The sequence below is a fragment of the Enhydra lutris genome, unplaced genomic scaffold, assembly GCF_002288905.1.
Source record: "Enhydra lutris kenyoni isolate GAN:26980312 unplaced genomic scaffold, ASM228890v2 scaffoldscaffold61, whole genome shotgun sequence".
Taxonomy (NCBI): Eukaryota; Metazoa; Chordata; class Mammalia; order Carnivora; family Mustelidae; genus Enhydra; species Enhydra lutris.
The window spans coordinates 6,210,920-6,234,315 of record NW_019154145.1 but is presented as its reverse complement, the minus strand read 5'-3'; the positions used below and the strand labels follow the sequence as shown (position 1 = coordinate 6,234,315).

At 46.0% G+C, this 23,396-nt stretch overlaps 1 protein-coding gene across 1 annotated transcript in view; it reads left to right on the top strand.

The window, feature by feature from the left end:
• LOC111158607 (Scm like with four mbt domains 2) overlaps window positions 1-23,396 on the top strand; it is a 204,817-nt gene that overhangs the window by 78,615 nt on the left and 102,806 nt on the right. Inside the window, exons 6-8 of the mRNA XM_022520745.1 lie at window positions 7,993-8,081; window positions 9,749-9,995; window positions 18,707-18,804. Coding sequence (XP_022376453.1) covers window positions 7,993-8,081; window positions 9,749-9,995; window positions 18,707-18,804 — 434 coding nt within the window. The remainder of the gene's footprint in view (window positions 1-7,992; window positions 8,082-9,748; window positions 9,996-18,706; window positions 18,805-23,396) is intronic.

Sequence of the window (23,396 nt, the reverse complement as noted above, 5' to 3'; positions counted from 1 at the left end):
GGGTACAGGGTGGGAAGGGGGTGGTTTTAAGTAAGGAGAACAAGCATGGTGGTGGGGGGGTCTCCTTCCAACAGAGTCCCTGAATCTGTGTGTCACCAAGGGAGGCATTCCCTGCTGCTCCTGCCCCAGACGGACGGACCTCGTGCCATTTCCAGGAACTGGCAAGAAAGCATTCTGTGATCCTCCCAGATCCCCTCAACAAGGCATCACAGCAAATAGATATGTACTGATGTACTTGCCTTATTTAAACAGGCAGATAAAACACTGTCAGAGCTTATTAGAATACATTCCTTTTCCAGGGAGCCGTGACTTGCATGAATTGTAGGAATAACTTAACTACTAGCAAAGGGAAGTTGGGAAGCTGTTGATGCCGGATTGGCGTGTCAGTGTGCAGAAGTCGGGTTTGAATCCTGAGTTTTAGGGAGATCTCAAGTGTGCTCGTTTTCTTGTCTGTATGTGCTTGGGTGCGTAACACAAAGGACAGACGTTGGATTTGGATGTGAGAGACGTGCAGACAATGGGAACTCCAGTGTGCTCTGTGGTGTCAATTAAAAAATACGTAGCTGCGTGTGTCAGACACACATTCGTATTGATGGAAGCCTCGTGTCTCATCTATTCACTATTGATCTTGTTCTCCTGAAAACCTTCAGCAAGTCACTGTCTTTGTGCATGATGGATCCTGTTGCGTTAAGACTATTCTTGCAAAGTGTAACAAGAGAGGTTGACATTTTACCACTATGTAGCAGGTGATCAGTTTTATAACAATGCATGGAAGCAGGAACAGAAACTAAAAATGAATTGGTTTACACGAGGAATTATTCTCCAGAAGATAGATTTCCTTTTTGGGTACCAGTTCGTCAGTGTTTGAAGATGTGGTCATTAGCATTAATTAGCATTAATATTCAACATAGGGAGAAGCAGTTAAGGGATTAGAAGGCTAAAAAGTATCATCCCACTCTGGAAGACATTTTTCATCTCATTATAATTTCTGAAATTAATAAAATATTAACCATGTGGTTTTTATGCCCATGGCCGTCGTTTCGTATCCGTGATCTGAGGTACAGGTTTGTTAAAAGTTAAATTTGGATTGTCGGAAATTTGTTCGTGTATAATTAAAGCAACGTTTTGCAATATTTCATGTATGATCTTCTAAAGGGAGACGGAGTGTGTTTATATAAACGTTGGAATGCATTAAAGAGGGAGCGACAGAGAGATTCATCCAAGGATACTGAGCCACCAGCGTGAAAACTGCCAGGAAGCCTTTTGTCGTTTAAGGCTTATAACCAGCCAATGAGGCCGTCTCCACGCAAAGTCACGTATGACCCCATAAGAAGCTAATCTCAACACGGAGGAACTCTCCTGCGCTCATTCCCAATATTGAGGAAAATTCTGAGCAATGTGTAGAATGTTAAGTAGCCGAGGGCTTTCTTGTTAAGAGTCTGTGTACACACTGACCAAGGTTTTAAGGATTATAATGGCCTTAAGAGTCTGTGTTTCAGCGATGTGGACTGTTCTGACGTCCATACCACTCATTGTCTCTGTTTCAGCTGAAAGTGGTTACTCTCTGTTGGTTCCCTCCAACAGTGCTCAGGTTGTGTTTTTGCGAAATCCCGATCTTCAGAGCAAAATAGTAATACTACTTTTTGTAATTGTTCAAGTATATTTACATAACTGAAAGAATCCTGGGAGGCTGAATTTAGACTTTCCCTCCAATCTATGGATAGTGAGTACTAAGGAGTGTGTGTGTGTATCTTTGTGTAGAGATAATTTTTGCAGCATTTTTCACAAGTTACCATCTTCATCTCATTAATTACTGGAGATAGGAATGCTTGGATCTGAACCCGTCGCACAGTAGGAGCTTATCAATCCTGTCGACCTGCTGAATAATTTTGTGACCTGTCCTTCTGTTTGTGGGAACAATTTAATTTGAAACTGTATGAAAAATTAATGTAGATACTTTCCTTTAAAAAACCGCAAGGGAAGGAACTTTATAGTCTTTTCTTCTTCATAGTGAGTGTAAACGCTTCCATTTATAATTCAGGATTCACTGTTGCACTTCTTTTCTTTAGCGAAGTCAGTGTTAAAGAATAGTTTCCTGATACCTCAAAGGCTGCTGCCTGACACCGTACGGTAAAGCCCAGTTCTGTTGTGAGCCAGGAGTTTCTGTGGATGGAGCATTTTTATTTATCTCTTCTTCCTCCAGAGGCTACTTTAAAATGATAGTGAAGGAAGAAAAAAATACATGAACCCACAGAGAGAATTGAAGAGAGACCCGTGCAGAAAAGATATTTCAAAAATGTTCCTGCAGCTTGAAAGCTCATGAAGGGTTGGTAACTGCCAAAGATGGGTGGGGGCTGTTGCAACCTCACACTTGGTTGGGGGGGCTTGGAGTCCCTGCAGTGCTGGGTGAGCGGGAGTCCCGGGTGAGGCTAGGAATGGCAGGGCTTAATGGGGTCAGAACACTTCCTAGGCTCTATGTCCCCTACCATATTGGGACAACCAAGGACTAGAGACCCTGTGTATCCTCTGGGTTCATCTCTGAAGAAATGGACAGAACTGTTTGGGGAGAACGGAGAGACTAGTTCGGGGGTTTCGTTCTCAGATGGGAGTTACCAAACACCCGTTCTGCGTCACAAGCCTCTGCTCTGGGACAAAGTTTCCCCTTCAGCTTTTCTGAGGGCTCTAGTTGATGTGTGATGCATGACCACGGGCCACCAGACACCCCAGGAGAACACCTAATAGGAGAGAAAAGGAAGGAGATAACCACAAAACAACCCTCCAAGTCAGAGGGTGCTGGGCATGCAGCAGGAGAAAATGCTCTGCTTTACTGTGTCAAGAGGTTTTGAAAATGGCAGATAAAGCTCTAGAAGAAGGGAACAACCAAAGAGCAAGACAGAACCAAAAATACAAGCGACACAATAAATTCAAAGAAGCTGTGGTTGGCAGTGAGTGGAGAAAATTGCCATGAACAAAAATTAGCCTCTGTGTGTTTAGACTCTTAAGATGCAGGAATGCTTGGCTTTTCTTCCAGCTAGAGGAGATCTGAGTGGCTCAGCAGAAAGTGGCTCACTGCCCATTGGAATTACTCTGCCCATCTTCCCGGTGAGTGGAAAGGTATGACGCAGCCTGTCTTCCCCGTGGACCTGTCTGTTCAACCTGCTGACACGGACAGAGAGGGGAGGAGTATGTCCCTCTGACTTCAGTCCAGATCTCCGTGTTCAGGGTCTCCTTGAAGGGGCAGCTCTGAACCACAGACCAGTGTCCCCAGCAGTTGGCCTCCATGTGGGACTTGAACTCATGACCCAGAGATCAAGAGTCACATGTTCTATGGACTGAGCCAGCCAGGCACCCCTGTTTGGAATCCTTTTTATAGGTAGCTCTGTAATCCCCATAATGCTGTTGTGGGACTTGAGGGCCATCTCTGAATGTCTTTGCAAAGAAGCATAGGGGGTGTGTGTGTGTGTGTGTGTGTGTGTGTGTGTGTGTGTGTGTGTGTGTGTGTGTTTTCTCTTTCTGAAACTCATGTTCATGATCGCATCCTGCAGTGAGAGAGGCGTACCTCCCCACATGGGCTGTTAAAATGATGAGTGTTACCTGGATTTCTTAAAAAGCAAAGTTGACTAAAGTATATGTATTTTCTATGAAGTTTATAAAATGTTAAAACTGAATAGAACTTTGGAAACGTGCTCATGAGAAGGTTGTACAAGGATCCTGATTTTACTCTTATGAATAGAGAATCTTATGAACTCTCAGGAGTGTCTCCGTATAAGCTAACAGCATGTGGAAATGATTACAATGTTATGGACAAACTTTTATCCATCTATTTTGTTTTCATTTTAATCATTCGATGTCTTTGGGTGTCTGCTATGTTGTCGGTCTTCCGAAATTTGATGCCTGGATCATCCGATGGAAAAGATAATGACCAGAGGGCAAGGAATTTTTTTCCTATTTGAGAAAGATGGTTCTTATAGCCATGCTAGTTGATTGAGTCTTTGAAGAGAGGCATTCTGTAGTAAATGAAAATTTATAGTCTTAGAACTTCTAATTAGAAACTTATGTGGACACCCAGGAACGTACAGGTCAGCTTCTGTTGCAATGACTTCTAAGGGATTTCTAGGCAATTTTTATTGTACTAAAATTTAACTGAATTCAGTATTACTCAAAATAAGTCCATTGACTGCGAATTGTAGACTTGTTTTTCATAGTTTTTTAAAAATACAGATGGTGGTATTTTCTCTAATAGATTTTTACATTTGAATATTGAGTTTGAGAACTAAATGTTGACCAGAACAGTTTTTCTTTTAAAAAGTCGCAGTGTTTGGGTGGCTCTGTCTGTTAACAGCTGGGCAGCCCGTTCAGTTAAGCACCTGCCTTTGGCTCAGGTCATGTCTGAGAGTCCCAGGATCAAGTCCTGCACGGGGCTCCCTGCTCAGCTGGGAGCCTGCCTCTCCCTCTGCCTGCCGCTCCCCTGCTTGTGCTCTCTCTTTCTCTGCCAAAAAAATAAACAAAATATTTTTTAAAAAAAGTAACAGTATTTCTGAGAACTGTTTCCTTTCTACTTCTTAATCAAAAGTTGTTCATGTATCTTTATAGCTAAGATCCATTTTTTTTAGTGAGAGTAATTTGTCTAGATACTGTGTGGCCCATGAAAGATTGCTTCAGAGCCTTGTGTAGAGACATTAATGGATAGTTATAGGGGCTCTGGGCTGGAGGGCTCACAAGGTATAATTTCAGAAGCATCCCTACTGTTCTCTTACTATGGCCCAACCCACTTCAATTTCAACATTACACTTTCATAAGGTGATGGCATATTTAAAAATGTTTAATTTCAATGTTCACTTGGATTATGTGGATGTTAGAACCACCCCTTAATTATGGACATTGGGGAGGGTATGTGCTATGGTGAGTGCTGTGAAATGTGTAAACCTGACGATTCACAGACCTATACCCCTGGGGATAAAAATATATTATATGTTTATAAAAAATAAAATTAAAAAAAAACCCACCCCTTAAGTAAGCAATTAAACTTTCTTCTTGTAGTGGATATGGACATAAAGTCTGTCGAGTATGGGACCATATTTCACCCAGCTATGCTGATTGTCATTTTTTGGTAAAAAAATAAGGAATGCATATTTGCTGGGCTCATTTGTATATTGTCCTCATCTTGAAACCTTTGGTTAGACAGTAATTTTCATATTATCTCTATCATGCCTACAAATTACTGATTTATCTGTATGCAGAAGCTTTGAGTGTCATGGATTCCCATGGAAAGACTCCTGGTAGGATTGACGTCTGCATACTTGAATTTGAAGTTGGGGGTGACCCTTGCTTTTTCTATGAACTTGGGAAAAGTTAGTTAGAAACATCACCCTCAGAGCACTGTCATGATGATCCCAAGACCCAGAGGAAGTTAAAGTTATGCTTGGAAAGTATAAGGGAAATGCAAATTTTCATTCCATTGTCTTGTATGCCAATTCCTTTTGGTCTTCTCGGTAACCGCGGGCATGCAGGAGGGCTGTCTCTCTGCATTCAGGCTGCTGTAACAGAAATACCATACTCTTTGGGGCTTGTAAACCACAGAAATTTATTTCTCACAGTTCTAGAGGCTAGAGGTTCAAGGTAAGGCACCAGCAGATTCTACTTCCTGGTTCAGAGTTGCTTCCTTCTGTTGGACTTTCACGTGGTGGGAGGGTCGAGGATCTTGGGGTCTCATGTATGAGGGCACTGATCCCATCAGGAGGGCTCCACACTCATGACCTCCTCTAAACCTAATTACCTCCCAAGGGTCCCACCTCCTAATGTAGTCGCATTGGAGGATTCAGTAGGAATATGGGGAGGGACACAAATCATTTAGTACACAGCAGGGGGCTAATTTAGAAATGGGTACAGCATTGAATAATGATGGCTACACTTTCTAATGACAGAAAAGGACACCGTAACAGTTCCTGCTCCAAATGGATGCATTACCTTATGAATGTGTATGTAGAAAATAAGGAAGATGGTATTTTATTTGAGCAAAAAGTCTAGTGGTAGATGTTGATGAATAGGTGAGTTGCTGCTTTTTAAGCAAAGCTGTGGTTGGGGCATTGTACGGGGGAAAGCTGGACTTTGCAGCCTTGTCTGGATTCCCTTTATGTTGCCTGAATTCTTCCATTTTGGTTCTGCTCTTGTCTTAGGATCCTTAGCGTGTGAGGGAGGGATATTGACTGGGATGCTGGTTAGTGATGGCAATCGCTGTTGTCCCCGCTTCTGTTGGCGATCAGGCCAGCGCACGTGTGCAGCTTCAGCCTGGCATTTGTGGGAATGAACAGTAAATACTTGGTGAGAGTGTGTCATACTTTAATATACACTTACAACAAGACGAGCTGCTATTTATTAATTGCCTGGTGTGTGCCGGTATGGTTAGGTTTTACTGATGTGTGTATCTTCTCTAAAACTGCTAGCAGCCCATAGGTTAAAATGTTGTTAGCACCCTTACACTGATGAGGAAAGAGCGTAAGATAAGTGGGGTAAATTACTCAAAGTTGTAGCCAGTGAGGGCAGAGCCTGCTAGGAGCCCAGTTCCCCTGCCACGACTTCGCTGTTCCCTCCTGCACTGTTACGGCCTTGCTGCCTTCCGTGATAACTCTGTTCCTTGAGGTGTGAGCAAGAAATTGTTGCATTGTGCCTCCACAGAACACAGGCAACGTGCAAACCACTAGCATCTGGAACCTTCCACAGAGGCTAAGTACTGGATGTATTCTAGGCAATGCTCCCTGGCCTGCTGGCTCTCCACGTGATCCACAGAGTGGGTAGGCGGGAATCTGGGCCATGCTTCTCCTATGTTGCTGATTCATGAAACCCATGAGGCCCCGGGAAGGCTCTGGGCCTCTCCTGGGTGTGGATGTCACCGGGTGAAGCCTTTGGAGATCTGTACTTTGGGAGATGTGCCAGGAATGTCCCGTTCCTCTAGTCTCGGGTTCTAAGCACTCAGAGATGGTTGGCTTCCAACGTCTGAAATGTCGTTCTTCAAGATGTCTCAGCTACATTCCTTCCTTGCTCTCAACATGGTCCCCACAGTTTGCGGCCCCCTCGCTTTTGTCCTTGGAGAGCTGTAGCGACTCCTTACCTCGGTTTCTCTGCCGTTGGCCTCTTTTGTTTCCCTTCAAGCCTGTGTGCTATTTTCAGATACGTTTTAGGCAGAGATTTCCTGTTGACTTAATGTGCCTGCTTTCTGGGCTGTTGATCGATGTTTTTCCCCGTGCCCTGTGCTCAGACTGGGCCAGAGTTGGTCAACGACTGTGCGGCCTTCGTCCACATCCTCCCTTCCCGGGCCGCTCCGTCGGAAAGCCCCTTGTTCCTTGTCTCCACCTGCAGAATCCTTCTGTGTCATTCAGAGCCCACTGCTGTTTTGCCACCTGGGGAAGGTCCTCTGACTTCTGTCCCTCCCTGGTCTCTTCCTTCTTGGAATCCCCCTCTCTATCCCTGAATTCCGTGCTTCACGATATCTGCTTTTCTCTCACAGAAATGCCCGATTACATTCTCCTCAAACGTCAGGGCCCCCCTTCTTTAATCCCCTGGATGCCCAGCAAGTGTGAGCATGCCACGGGCACGAGGTCACCCGCTGTGGGCAGATTTCTTGTCGCCGTGTTAGCTCTCCAGTGTGAAGCTTAAAATGAAGAAAAGTATCAAAACAACACATGTGTACAGAAAAGTGCTTTGAGGGGCTCCTGGGTGGCTCAGTGGGTTTAAGCCTCTGCCTTTGGCTCGGGTCATGATCCTAGGGTCCTGGGATAGAGCCCCACATTGGGCTCTCTGCTTGGCAGGGAGCCTGCTTCCCCCCCTCTGTCTTGCCTGTCTCTCTGCCTGCGTGTGATCTCTGTCTGTCAAATAAATAAAAACTAAAATCTTAAAAAATGAAAAAAAAGAAAAGTGCTTTGATTTTAAACTGAACCTGATACTCGCCTGCTGTGCTGAGGTGTGTTTTTTCTTCTTCTTCTTTTGTCTTGCCAGCAATCAAAGAGAAGTACACAGACTGGACGGAATTCCTCATTCGTGACTTGACTGGTTCCCGGACGGCGCCGGCCAACCTCCTGGAAGGTGTATGTATTGTTGTTACTCAGCTAGTCTGTGTCTGAAGCCTCACGGTTGCATGAGCACCTTTGCCTATATCCTTCAGAGGGTACACGTGTACGTGTGGATATTCTGTCCAGATAGCCTAACTTCCTGTTTTTTCCCCCGAATTGTTTAAGGTAATGATTCTCATGGCACCAAAGCTTTTGCACCTGTGGTACAATCAATAAGCGGAAAACTGGCTTCTGTGTGAACAGATTTTTAAATAATGCTATCGTTAGGATATCTTTCCACTATCCTCTACGTGGGAGCCTCTGTCCTGTATTCGTGAATGTAAATAAAATCCTGGAGAAGACCTCTTCCGTAGACGTGACCACGAAGCATGAGCATGCCCTGTTAGAGTCTTGGAGCGTGCTGACAAATGGTCCCATTGACTCTTCCATTCTGGTTGAGTAAACGCATGCCAACAACGCACGCGTGTTGAGTAATAATGAATCAGCCTCCCTTCTGAAAACCACAGGAGGATTGGCTAATCCTATTTCAGTGTGGTTAAGGTATGCTTAAGGTGCCGAAGAAAAAAACAATTGATCTGCCGTTGTGATGGTTCGTTTGACAATAACTGTATGATAAAGCACTTTGATCTTTACTATATATGGTAGAACAGAGGGAGCGCCATACTGTCATACATAATTATTGAGTCACCACATCTGTTTAGGGAATGCCCCTCGAAAAAAGGGGGAAACTAAATAACAAGAATATGATGTGGATCTTGACGATATCATTATTCTCTTAACATTAATGATGAATTTCCCTCCTCTCATAAATGACATTGACTTTTGGAGCACTGATATCTAAGACATCGTTACCTGGTTTTATTCTGTGAAGATTTTGCCTGGTGTATTTGCTTATCTTAACGGCTCCTAATTTGTTTGGTTAGCAAATCAAAATGATGATTCTTCACCCTTTCAGAAGGACGAATTATCTTACTTTGTTCATTCTTTTTTTTTTTTAACATATTTGCCTACAAGACTGACTGAACAAACACCCTTTTCATATGCCAACGTATGCTGAGAATTTTGCTTATACGTGGGCACTAATTATATAAATATATGTATATATAGACATTCTCTAAACCAACAATGGGACCAAGTGTAGAAATAACTACATAATTGTCTAATGTAGCTGATCATTCACGTGTGTTAGACACGTCCTTGATACATGTTCATGCTTTGCTCACTTAAAAGTATGTGAGTGTCTTAATCATTCACATGGTAGCCGTGATAAGATGAATGTCTGTTGAGTCATGGGGTACATTGATAGCCCCATGGTCTGGGAAAAGAGACATTGAGCTACCACATATTTTCTAGTGGGAGGACAATTTGGTGTAAGTCTTCTTAAAAGCATGCTTATTTCTAACAAATGCTGTTTTATCTGGGAAGGGTGATTTGTTTGGTGAGATCCGAGCGCAAACTGTTATGTTCTGTTTACTTGTGATTCTTGTTGTTGGACAGAGGGCCGGGGGAATGAACGTGTGTGTGGAAGGAGCGGGAAGGGGTTGGGGGTGGAGGGAAACACCAGACTGTTTGCCAGTAGCTTGGATGATGGTGTGAAAAAATATTATCTTCTGCTGTCATCTGTTTCCATGAGAACCTTAAAATAAAGTTTAAAATAAGGAGTTTTGCTTCTGTTTAAACAGCCTCTGCGAGGGAAAGGCCCTATAGACCTCATTACAGTTGATTCCTTAATAGAACTTCAGGATTCTCAGAGCCCTTTTCAGTACTGGATAGTTAGTGTGATTGAAAATGTTGGAGGAAGATTACGCCTTCGCTATGTGGGATTGGAGGACACTGAATCCTATGACCAGTGGTTGTTTTACTTGGATTACAGACTTCGACCAGTTGGTTGGTGTCAAGAGAATAAATACAGAATGGACCCACCTTCAGGTAAGGGCCAAAGCTTTTGCTGCTGCGAAGTATTTGGTAAAGGATGTGATGTTTTTCTGGATGTGTCTCTGGAGAGTTTGTTAGCTCCATGGTATCTTTTACACGTGCATATGTGAACATTAAGCATTTTGACTGCAGAAAACTCTTCTATGGAAAACAGGATTCAAGACCTCAGTAGTGTTCTGGAAGGAGAAAGTGGTGGAGGCTGTGGTGAAGCTGATCTTATTCCTCTGGAATCACTGATTCACTAATGAAAGACACATGGGACTGTGACTTGGTCATTTTCTCCCTTTTTCTTTAGGAATTTTGATAGTCTTGGAAGTAGGTTCTAAAATCTCTGTCTGCCCATACATCCTCCAGTCATCCACCCACTCACTCACCCATTCATTTGTCCATCCGTCTCCATTCATCCATATACTTCCCTCTATCTACCCATCCACCACCCATCTGCTTACCCACCTATCCATCTACTCACCCATCCCTCCAACCTCCCAGCCTCCCACCCATTTGCCCCCTATCCATCCTTTATCCACCCACTCATCCATCCAGCCACCCATCCTTCATCCATCCATCCATCCACCCACCCACCCATCCATCCATCCATCCATCCATCCTTCATCCATCCATCCACCCACCCATCCATCCATCCATCATCCACCCACCCATCCATCCGTCCATCTATCCATCCATCCATCCACCCATCATCTGTCTAACTAGCTATTCAGCCAGCCAGCCAGTCATCCATCCGACTGTCCAACCAAATGCTTATCATTATATAATCTGTCCTGACCTGGAAATAGCAAACAGAAGATCATCATACTTTTTTTCTGGCACATCATGGATTTTAATTAGCTCCAAATGCCCTGTCAAATGACTTTCCACAGACTTCATTGGATAGAAGAATGCATCATGCTTCCTGACATACCCCACCGGGCCAAAATCTTGTTTATAAACTAACCTTCTTGAATGTTTACTATGTGCCAAGTGATTTTACATCTGCTGTGTTGTTTGTTTTGATTACAAAAAGAAGCTACGTGTGTGGTGTGAATATTTCCTTTTCCAGCGGAGAAAATTTGAGACTGACATTAAGCTACTTGTCCAGGGTCATCTAGCTTGGAGAGAGGGGAATATACCGTAGTTCAAATTCCTAGGCCCTTTGCTCATTTCTTCCCATTCCTCCTGCTGCCCATACTGGCCTTACCAACCTTTTGATAGGTATCCTCAGGGGGAAAAAAAAAGTTGGGTCCTTATGGAATTAAAGATGCCAAGGTAGAAATATTAATTTCTCCCAGAGATTGCTGGGATTTCACCAGGTATATCGGAAGTGAAGAGCCAAATGCTTTGTTAAAGTTGCCAGAGATTTTTTTCCTCCCCTATTAGTTGCCAGTGCTTGTCTCGAGTACATGAAACCAAAGACTTAACATTTTTCCTTTCTGTCACTCAGCGGCTTTAATTGAAAAAGAAAAAAATCTTGGTTCTGTATGTCATGTATTTTGCATTTGTTGAATTTGACAGACATATAGACACGTAACATGGTATTTTATCAGTAGTATTGTTGTCAACATTTTGAGAAGCAGCCAGGAAATCCATTTATATACCCTGAGTAATTTTGGACTATGATGACAAACAAAGGGCCTGTCAGTGTTGAGAAAAGATCTAAGCTCAAATTTGCCTTGGGATTCATAACCTAGCAGGAGAAATTTACTTTGTGTGGGAAGTCGGGTGTATAAATCTTAGCTTAGTATCTAATTGCTTTATAAATTTTAGGAGATCCCTATGTTTGCCGGTGTGAACATTTATAGCAAAGCGATGGATTATTAGTGGCTTCTTAGGTTCTCTTCAGTGTTCCTTTGCTGTGAAGTCATGGGACTCATCCTCAAAAGCAAGAATGGAAAGTGTCACCATAGAAACTTGGGAAATATTTGCATAGGAGAGTGCTTTCTCTTTTGTAGATAATTTAATGTCTTTATAAGATAAGAATAAATTGTGTTTACTTGTCTTAGTAGTTTTCTGGGCATGAATTGTCCATTTCATGGGGGAATTCATGGGTGTCCTTAAAGAACTTGGAAGGTATTCATCATTAAGAAGTCATTTTCCCAACATTGAAATTGTTGGCAAGAGGAGTTTTGCACGGGAAGAGGAACGTAAAAGGCAAAAGTGTATTCCCTATGTGGCCTTCAGTTCTTCAGATGAAGCAGTTGCAAGACGAAAACTGGATTCTCTTGCCTCATTTTGCAGAACAGCATATGGGGCTGTGATTATGACCTGTGTGTTTTGTTATTTTTTTTTTTAAGTTTTTATTTAAATCCTGGTTAGTTGACATGCAGGGTTAGATAAGCCCACAGTGGAGTCAGCACTTCCGTACCATGGTGGGTGCTCCTCACGACAGCTGCCGTCCTCCATCCCCATCCCCTGTGCTCCCCCACCCCCCACCCACCTCTCCACTGGTGACCAACAGTGTGTTCTCTAGAATGAAGACTTCGTTTCTTGGTCTGTTTCTCTCTCTTGTTTTCCTTTTGCTTATTTGTTCTGTTTTTAAAATTCCACACAAGTGAAATCACGGTATTTGCCTTTCTCTGACTGGCTTACTTCGCTCAGCATTATACTCTCTAGCTCCATTCATGTCATTGCAAATGGCGAGATTCATCCTTTGTGATGGCTGCGTAATATTCCATTACATATACCCACCCCACCCTCTTCTTTATCCATTCATCTGTCAGTGGACACTCAGGCTGTTTCCATAATTGGGCTGTTATTGACAGTAATATATAATAATTATTATATATAATTATAATACTTGTTACTTTGGGTTTGTGTAAACTAATTTCAAGACCTAGAGTCATTTAAAACTTATATGGTAGTGCTCCTTCCTCAACTGAAATATAGGTGGGAATAAAATCTCATGCTTGCATAAAGATATTAGATGTTGTTCTTACTCCCAGGTGTTAAGTGGTGGGACAGGAAGATTTGGAGGTGTGGGGGCGGAGGGGACAGATGTTTCTGGTGCACTGTGAGAGGAAGCCCTGCGACCCCCTAGCCTGCCTGCCCGCTGGGCTGGGCGACCTCATAGACTGCCACCATTACAGAAACAAACCACGGCTCTGCCTGCAGTTTACTTAATCTTCCTACTTTTTAAAGGGCACAATCTTTCCCAACCATTCAGTACCAAGAGAGGTAGAAATGGGAAATAGGAAGTAGCTCTTTTTTAGAACCTCAGAAAAAAGGGGCTGCTTTGATGCCATCCACCAGAGAGGCTTAAGGTCACTGCGCCTTTTAATTTCTGGCCCAGATTGGAGAACATAGGTCAGGGCTTTTCATCCAGGGCTCCCAGGGCGGTGGCAGGGAGTGCAGGCGGGTGCTGGTGGTGTAGGTCGACTCCAGCTTCCGTGACGAATGCTGAGCGAGCAGGCAGTGGTGAGATGTCAGGTGATCAGGGAAGGGGGCCAGTAGCTGAGGTCCTTAGTGGTCCAGGCTTTACCAAGACATGTACAGGACAGTGAGTCAGCTCTCCAAACGTCACCCAGTGCTCATCACGACAGCTGCACTCCTCCATCCCCGTCACCTGTGTCCCCCTGCCCCACCCACCTCCCCGCTGGGGACCCGCAGTGTGTTCTCTAGAGTGAAGACTCTTGTTTTTGTTCTTTGCTTTTGTTTGTTTGTTTGTTTGTTTTTTGCTTGAGGGAACTTTAATGAAGGCAAGAAAGACAGCACGGTGCAAGCATCAGGCAGAATGTTCTATCTCAGCCATCTTGCCTTGTACCTGCAGGATGAAGTCGTCAGCTCAGACTTCTCACTGGCATGATTTCAGGCATCGTTCCAGCCCTTTTGTCTTACACTAGTGAGTCGGAAGCCTTGAGGTCAAGTGATGTGTGGTTCGAGGTCACCCCACCAAAGCAGAACTGCAACTAGAACGCTGGCGTCTGGTCTGAGCTCTCAGCCCAAGTCTTCTCCTCCGACGCCACCCTGACATTGCGAGTTGCACAGAGAATGGGGGAAGAGGAAGGGCGATGTTTTCATAAATTAAATCAGCTTTAAAAAAGTCAGGCAGATGTGGAGGAGCCCCTTTCCTTCCGCGTCAAACGGAAGGCAAACTACACTCATGGCGGGATTTTCTGGCACACTGGCTTCCCTTGTGACCCACTGGCATGCCCCGCGTACCCCATCTTCGGGGTGCTGTTCTTCTAGATGTAGTGTGGCCCATCCCCAGGCGATGTTCCCACCAGGGAGGTTTTAGTGGCTCCTTGAACACTGAACATCTGGGTCTGTGTCTCTATGGTTTCCCCGGTGCCTGGCACAGAGTAGGTGCTCAGCAAATAGTTGTCAAATGGATCGACTGACTAAAAGGTTGGGTATGTCTGCAGGGAGGGCAGGAACCAGCCAAGTCCACCTTCCAGGAGCCAAATGATGGATGGGGCTTTGGAAGCCAACCTGGAGGGGAGGGCGTGGAGTGAAGACACGCCCCCAGCATGGCCAGGGCTGGGCTGTCCGCTTTGCCCCTGATGTGGGGAGGGGGAGCTTTTGAAGACAGCGTCCGATCAAGCAGAGATGCCCTGCTGGTGAGCACCCAGCAGAGCTCCGGGACTTACTCCGTGCACAGGAATGTGGCCTGTGCACGTCCTGATCATTTTTGTTCCTCTAGAAGAGTTCACCTGTGCCTCCAGCTAGAGGAAGCCGGCAGAGTAGGGAAAACAGGGACTTGGAGCCGAGGTCCAAGTTTGCTTCTCCTTGCACGTCTGTTCCTTGCTACAGAGCCCTGGGCAGTCCCTTGCCTTTCCTCCTCTGTGAAATGGGTCTAACTCTGCATTTGCTGTGCTGCTGAGAGCTCCAAGTTTCCGCAAGTGATGGGCGTTTCCTGGGTATTCAGTCTGTAAGCAGAGTTTCATGGTTATATTTGGTTTCCTAAGAAATGTAAGTAGATCGTTGAGGTCAGGAGTTTTTTAGAGACCCCGCCTGCTTTCATATTTCTGGGTGCTTGGAAAGCAAGGTAGAGTCTTACATGTTTTTGCAGAAACTAAGGACACAAAACTTTTTGAGTTTTTCTCATCTCTAGATGCTTCTTCATATGTATGTGTGTATGTATGTATGTGTGTGTGTGTATATATATTTTTTTTTATTTTTTGCCTTTGCAATCTTTATGTCAACATTTCCTTTTTCTTTTTCTTTGCCTGTTTCTATTTCTTTTTCTTTTAGATAGTACCTGGAGTCAGGAAGTTTGTGAACTATGTCTTAGTCAAGAAACAGTCCAGAAATGAATTCTATATCAGTTAGCACAGGTGGCTGTAAAGAAATACCCATGATGGGGGGTTCAGACGACACAGGTGATTTTGTCACAGTTTTGGAGGATGGGAGACTCAGATAAGGGTGTCACTAGGGTTGAGTTCTGGGGAGAGCCCGCTTCCTGCTTGGTGGATGGTGTCTTTCATGTGCACATGAGGAGAGAGAGACCGAGAGGTCTGGGGTCTCTTTATAAGGACACTAATCCTAGGATGGGAACCCCACCCTTGTGATCCCATCTAACACTGATTACCACCCCCCCAAAGTCCCCATCTCTAGATAGTATCCCTTTGGACTTTAGAGCTTCAGCATATTACTTGTGGGGAGACATAAACATTTCTGTTCATAGCCTTCCCACCATCTGTTAACAACCATAGACCAGCCTTTGCTCACCGGGGAGAGAAGGAGGGAGTGGTCGGTGTAGGGTGCGTGAAGAAAGGGGATCGCCCCTCCAGGCTTCATTTAGCCTGAGGCTGCGAGCTGGTGGTCTCAGGCCCCTCTCCTGCTCTCTGCAGCTCTCGCCTTTGCAAGAGCCCTCCAAATGCTCGCTCAGAGGGGGATCGCCCCACGCTCACCGAGGCTTCTAGTTAAAGACGGATCGGGGCCGATTTTAATTGCTTATTACTTGCCCGCAAACAGAAATCAACATGATACACTCTATTAAATTACCTACAACACAATCATTTTAAGAAAATGGTTTATGTTCTTTTAATGGCACTGTTTATTGTCCATAAACTTGCCGGTGTAACCAGGCGCCTCTCTGGCTAATGAAACGCACACATGGAATGTTGTTCTCTGCTCATTGGAAACGTTAGGTGTTCAGCTTTTGCAGGTGCCCGAGTGTCCTGAAAAACCTGCATTTGATTTTCACCTTCTAGGAGAGGGGGGCCTTGCCGTGGGGTTGCATTCATTACCAGGGCTTTATGGCCCCAGAAAGAAGACAGAGGATCTTAAGATTGTAGGACAGAGATCCAAATCCTGTGGAACCTGGGCTTCTTGGTCTGCTCAGGTGCTCCAGGGAATCGATAGCACAGACCTTGCGGCTTCTGACCTGCGGCATTTCTCCCTCATGCAGCTGTGGAGCCTGGAGATCTGAGATGCAGGCTCCCACAGATCCGATGTCTGCTGAGGGCCCGGCTGCCTTCCTGGGCCGCACACGGCCGCCTTCTTGCAGTGTCTTCACATGGTGGGGGGCGAGGGGACTCTCTGTCCTCTCCTTTGTAAGGGCAGTAATGCTATCATGGGGACTCCCCGCTCATGACCTCCCAAAGTCCCCCGCTCCTAAGCATCACTTTGGGGGTTAGGATTTCAACTTAATGACTTTGGGGGGACAGCAGTGTTCATCTGTAGCCCCGAGCTTCTGGTTTGCTGGGAGGGAGATGGCACCTGGAGGATGGGGGCTCACCTTTTGGGGATGATACAGAGGACCCCCAGGCCTGCCCTGCCAGGTGCTTGTAGACACAGGTGTCAGGAAGGGCAGCGAGTGTCCCTACGGGGCTCTGTATGTCACTGAGTCACCTGGCTCGGTTCTGGGAGTTGGGCTCCAGCTCTGGCCAGCTGGTCTTGCTTTCGCTCTGGTCTTGCGTAGTTTTCGTGAACCACCCTTCTCTTGGCCTCCTCTTTGTCTCAGGGGCTCCCCTGTCCCCAGACAGCGGGAATTCAGCACCAGCTCTGTGCACCTTCTCCTGCCTTGACCCATCTTTCCTGTCTTGTCCTTGGCAATCGTCGTCCTTTCTGGTGGCTTGCTTCCCCTTTTGCTACCACGCCAAGGCTGAACTCCCCGTTGAACAGCTTCCAGATTCCTGGGAAGGTGAATTTGTTCTCACCTACCTGGGAACTCTAGGCTCTTGGGCATTGTTTCTTTCCTGAGCCCAGGCTCTTGTGACCTGCTGCCCTCGGGGTGACAGGGCTTTGCCTCCTCAAGCCCTCCACTGAGATTCTGGTCCAGGGCCACTGAGCCGAAACCCCCCCCCCCATACTCCTGGGACAATTTGTGAACAGGTCCCTTTCCCTCCTTTGTGGGACCCCGTGATCAGCGATTTCTCCCTCGGCACCCCTGCCCCCTGTGCATGTCGGAGGGACCATTCATCCATTTTCTGTACAGCTGTTAACCGGGGCCTCACTGGGTTCCCCCAAATATGTCAGAAACTACTAAGAGAAGTCACATGCCATTCTTGTTCTGATACAGAAATGCCAAATTGGAAAAGAAAAAAACTCCCCCGAGGTAGAAGAGTGCAAAAAAAAGTCTGAAAAGCATCATAGACGACATCCGCAGTAGAGCCTCCCTTGTCATGAATAACCCTTTACGGGACTTTGCATAGCTGGCCACGGGCGGCAGGGGGCCGCACCTTGATTACCTGACTCCTTCCAGCAGCATCTCTCTGTATCATAATTACGGGGGTCTGGAAAGACCCCTAAACTGCTTGAAACATAGGAGCTTCAGGCTCAAGGTGAGTTTGGAAGCCTTGGGCATCAGAATCTACGGCTGCGTGCTGAAAAGCAGACATGCAAGAAATTAAAAATATAGCCCCAGAGGTTTAATGTTGCCTTTTAACTGTGGTTAAATTCATATTCATGTCCCCACTGTCTGTCTGAAAGAGCCTGGGTTGATAAAGGGAAGGTATAAACATATCTCCTTCAAGTGAGTGCTTCTGCAAATCCTATTTTGATAAGGTCTTAAATCCGCTGAGATCAGATCATAAAATCCCCTGCAGTCACAGCAGGCAATGGAAACAAGGCCCCACAATTTTTTTTTCTTTCCGTTTTGCATTCAGCCAGAGTAACCTCCCTCCGTCAATCCCTCTGCCCGCCCCCCTCTCCCTGCACCCCACCGCCTGGGTCGGGTGGGGGTCGGGCGGGAAATATGGACAACATGTGGCGTGTTAGCAACATTTCAAGTGTAAATATTAAACTTGGTTGGTAAATTTTAATTTACCTTTTAATAATTTTCTGGCTTACACGGGCTATTTTTAGCCCACGAGCGCTCAGAGAGTTAGTGAGAAACAGGCCGTGATCACTGAAAATGCCAGACGAGAGTCGTTTCTAGCTTAGAAGTTTATCTGCTGATAAGTTCTTCATCAGGGGATATTGCTTCCCAGGTGATGCTTGGAGTTTGGGGCCGCGGACGACTGAAGATGGGGCTGATGTGGTTTATAAATTACAATAAATTACTGATGGAAGCCCCCAGAATGCACGCACATGTTCCCGGAAGGGCCCCATGAACTTTCTTCTTCATTTCTGATCGCAGAGTCTCAACTTGCTCTTTCCCATCAGAAAACCCCGTCCGCAGGCGGCCTTTCATGGGGCGGGGTGCGAATCCTCGCGGTCGCCGACGGTGCTGAGCGACTCTGAGAACTCGGAAGATAAAACTCAAGGGAGAACCATCCCCGCAGAACATTTTGGTCCTTAAACGCTTATGTGGTTTGCTGTTGATACAGAAATCTATCCTTTGAAGATGGCATCTGAGTGGAAATGTGCTCTGGAAAAATCTCTCGCTGATGCCGCCCAGTTTCCTCTTCCGATGGAAGTATTTAAGGTAAGATGTCGGCTCGTGGCGACTCGTGCTCTTCTCCACACTCCCCGATCTCCCGTGGAAAGGGTCTTGCAGCCCGTCGTTTCCCGCTGTTGGGACAGCTACCTGCCCACTCGCACTGCACATGTTTAAAATGTTCTCTCTGTGCTTTTGCTCTGTTTTGTCATGTCCACGAGTTCCTCATATCACAGGATCCTGACGAATGCGTGGCTTCACCATTTTTCTGCACGTTGTATTATTATAGAATAAGAACACCTCCTTTGCACTCCCTCACCCCTTACGAAGGGAACAGGACACGTAGCAAGTCTATTTCGGGTACTGGTTTGGTAAAAATAATAGAAAATGATGCTCCTCTTGATGGTTCGGTTTCCTGGATGGCCCGAGAAGCTGGGGTGAGTATGTGATGGGCTGTAGGCCTGGGGAGGCGCCAACAGAAAGGGGGGAACACAGCTGAAACAGATCACCGGGTTCTTAATACTTGAAAATGATGCCTGACACTTGTGTGTAGATGGAAGCCGTGGGCAGGGATGATCTTTGTGGGCCAGAGGGAGTCCCGAAATGTCCTCTGCCTCCCTGGACCCCGAGTCCTTGGGCCGTTCAATCGGAGTTGCTGTCAGCTGGCGGAAATTGGCTTTCCAGGCCCGAGGGGGCCTGTTTCCACCCCATTTGTCCCCACGGGGACTGAAATGCCAATGGTGTGATGTGCCACGGGGAGCAAGAGTTTAGGGTCTGGGTGCAGACATGGGCTTCCTGAATTTCAGTTACCCCGAAGGCCTCCCTCAGAATTGAAGCCCGTCACGGCAAATTGTGAACTTTCTTGAGTTGCACTGTCCTTGTTTGCAAAATTGGACTTAAAAAGATGATTTTTGCAACTAGGGATAAAATCATGTTCTGAAGTTACCAAGTAGGTGACTTTTACAGCAGTTTGACCCTCCTGAATTTGAGTAACAGCCTAGATGGGACGGGTGGCTAGGGGTAGTGATCGCAGGCAACGACACGAGGTCTGGGGAATTTTTTTTTTTTTTTTGGCTGGCCAATCGATACTTCTTTCCTCCTCTCTCCCTTCCTCCCTCCCTCCCTCCCTTCCTTCTTTTTTTTTTTTAAAGATTATATTTATTTATTTGACAGACAGAGAGATCACAAGTAGGCAGAGAGGCAGGCAGAGAGAGAGGAGGAAGCAGACTCCCTGCTGAGCAGAGAGCTCAATGTGGGGCTTGATCCCAGAACCCTGAGATCCTGACCTGAGCCGAAGGCAGCGGCTTAATCCACTGAGCCACCCAGGCGCCCCTCCTTCCTTCTTTCCTACCTTTCTTGCTTTCCTGATAACATCCTCCCCTGGAAATGATAAAAATAATCAAACCAGCTTTTAGTTTTCCATAACCTACTCAGTTCCACCGTGTCTGTGCGTCCCTCCCCCCGCCGGGGACCCCGACAGTTGGGGTCCACTCTCTCTGTGGTGGCCTTCGTAGTATTTTAAGTGTGTACACCAGATCACGTCCCTCACTCTCGAAAAAATAGATTTTCTTTGGAAGGATATTCTGTGAGGAGCTTGACGAGTGACAGATGAAAGCATAAATTCGTACCTCTCGTCTAGACCTGGGAGTTGCCCCCAGAAGCGTGTCCCTCCCTGACATGCTCTCTTGCCCCTGTGAGGGGACCCCGCACCCTCACTTTTGTGGGGATCAACTCCCTGCTTCTCTTTGTACTGTTACGGCCGGTGTCTGTCCTCCAAGGTGTTGTGTATTTGCTTTTCACGATGTAAGAAGCAGGTATAAGCCTCGTTATTTCAGAAGAGGCCATTTCCTGAGGCGCCTGGCTGGCTCCGTCAGTGGAACATCTGACTCTTGGTCTCTGGGTTGTGGGTTCGAGCCCCACACTGGGTGTAGAGATGACTTAGGAAAAAAAAATCTTAGAAAAAAAAGATGAAGAGGCCTTTTCCCGCTCTTTGGAGGGGAAAATAGCTGTGTGATGTTTGGGTAATAAACGGGCTTTGCTTTTCCTCAGTTGACTAGAGTCAGCCAAGTCATGAGCTGGTCTTAAGAGAATTAGGGTTTATCAGAGCTGACCTGTCTGCCGGAGCTGCAGCCTGAACTCCCAAGTACTGGACATCCTGAGAAATACAGGTAGGAACCAGTTGGTTCCTGCTATTTTCTGCTTTCATAGCTTCCTCTGTTCCAGGAGTAGGCACCATCTTCTGTGAAGTGTACTCCTCGGCTCCAGGCAGCTGGGCCTAGAGCAGGGACTGGGACCTTGTTTGGTATTTGATCAGAATGAGACAAATACTGGCCACAGTCTCTGTCGGCCTTGCGTTGGTGTTCTCCCCTCAGGTCGTGAAGATGGTACAAGGCAGAAGCCATCTTCAAGATGGCAGCCTCCAAGATCCTTCTCATGTTGAGCGAGTGAGACTGTCTTTGTTCTCTCTTCATGCTTCACTGATGGTTTGGGTAGAGAATTCTAGGCTCGCTGTCACTTTTCTCAAGAATTTGGAGGTATCACTCCACATTTTCCCCTCCCTTCTCCAGACTCTCGCATCTTCCTCCATTGTTCTGCGGGTTGGCAGTGGATGGCTGTGGTTGGACATCAGTTTTCTTCCACAGTACTGACCACTCCGGTGTCTGTAGCTCATGCCTTTAATTTGGGGGTGTTTCTTTTTTTAAATGATGGCTTCCACCATCACTTTCTTGATCAGTGAGTATGTGGACGTGCTATTCCTAGACTGGTTTTTTACTTTTTTTTTTTTTTTTCAAACTCTCTTTCGGTTCTGCTTTTCATTTCCTTGTCTGTTGGCACCACTATGAGACGTTTTCTGAACTTACTTGTGCGGTTGCGTTTTCGGTGTGTTTTTGCTGAATTCTGTTCGCAGCGTCCTCTTCTTACCATAGGGACGCATGAGTTTGTCTTGTTGGAATTACTGATTTTTGAAAGTCTTCTCTTTTTTCCCTGAAAACTTGTTCCCTCCATGTTGCTTTGGTTCCTGTTGTTCTTATTGGAGGCTGAAAATCCTTGCCCGTGGCTGTTGAGTACTAGGCGGGGTTAGAAAGCTAAGGGCAGAGCTGGTCAGTGTAGACAACCTTGGAGAGCCACTGCTTTGTTAAGGTGGTGTTTCTTCTTTAGCTGATTTAGCCAGACTGTCCATGCCTTCTTGCCTAACTGAAGCTTCAGGAGGGCAAGGACTGCGTCTTTTGTGATCAGTGTTAAATCCATTCAACCAGACTCCATGGCAGCAGCCAGAAATCCTGTCAAATGTGTGATTTGTTTAGGTGTATTTAACTCATTGATGTAAAATATTTTGAGTTAATATAGTTGTGGGTTACTGGATATACAGACTTACTGTTCAGAACCGGGAATACTACGATAGAAAACGTAGAGAGGCTACCAATCCCGATACAGTTTCTTTTTTTTTAATTTATTTGACAGAGATCACAAGTAAGCAGAGAGGCAGGCAGAGAGAGAGGGAGAAGCAGGCTCCCCGCCGAGCAGAGAGCCTGATGTGGGGCTTGATCCCAGAACCCCGAGATCATGACCCAAGCCAAAGGCAGAGGCTTAACCCACTGAGCCACCCAGGTGCCCCCCGATACAGTTTTAATTAATAATTTACTAGTTCGTTAAACATTATTGAACAGCTACTCTCTGTAAAAGGCTGTTGACGAGATCTCGTCATTCATCTGCATTTTTCAAAATGTTACCTTCTTCCCTCACTTTTGGGTTTTCCTGTTAGAATTCTGACTGTTCTTTGGGCAGGCTGCTGAGAGTTCTCCCGGCACTCAGTGTTTCGTTCATAATCAGTAGTTGCTCTAAGAGTCGATACTGACTATTTCCTGGTTTTCGCAGGACGGATGGAATGGGCGTGTCATAAATAAAAATGGGTCGAGTTGGAAAGTACGTGTTCTTAAAGCTCGTGAGGGACTTTGATGAATGTTCTCTCTTATTTCAATTCAGTGGGAAAGAAGTGGGCAGTTTCACTCTCTTAACCATAACCACGCGTCGGAGCGTCAGAAGGCATGGACGTTTACACGCTGAATTTTGGAATCGTGAGAACAACCACCAGCCTGAGGCTGTTGTAATAAATAACCACAAACTGTGTGGCTCAGTAAATGGGAATTTACTGGGTCATAGTTTTGGAGGCTAGAAGTGGAAATGGGGCCGTCGGTAGGGCCATGCTCCCTCCCAAGCCTCCAGGGCAGAGGCCTTCCCGGGAGTGTGTCCTGGTTCTGGTGGTGGCCCAATGTCCTTAGGATCTCTTGGGTATGGCAGCTTACTTCCAGTCTCTGCCTCCGTGTGGCCTTCTCTCTGCTCTTTGCCTGCCCCAGTTTCCCTCTGGTTATGGGGACAGCCATCACAGGCTGTGGCCTGTGCTTGTGCTAGTAGACCTCAGTTTAACTCCACTGCACCTGCAAAGGCCTTGTTTCTCAATAAGGTCACATTCCCAGGTTCTGGGTGGATGCGAATGTTTAGGGGACGTTATGCAACTCAGTACAACCGCATTCCATGAATGTCCAGTAATTTAAGAAATACTATAATAGTACCTTCTACTGAGTTATCCTACTTACACAGGAGTAATTAAGCTCAGAGAAATTGCATGGGGGCACGGGATG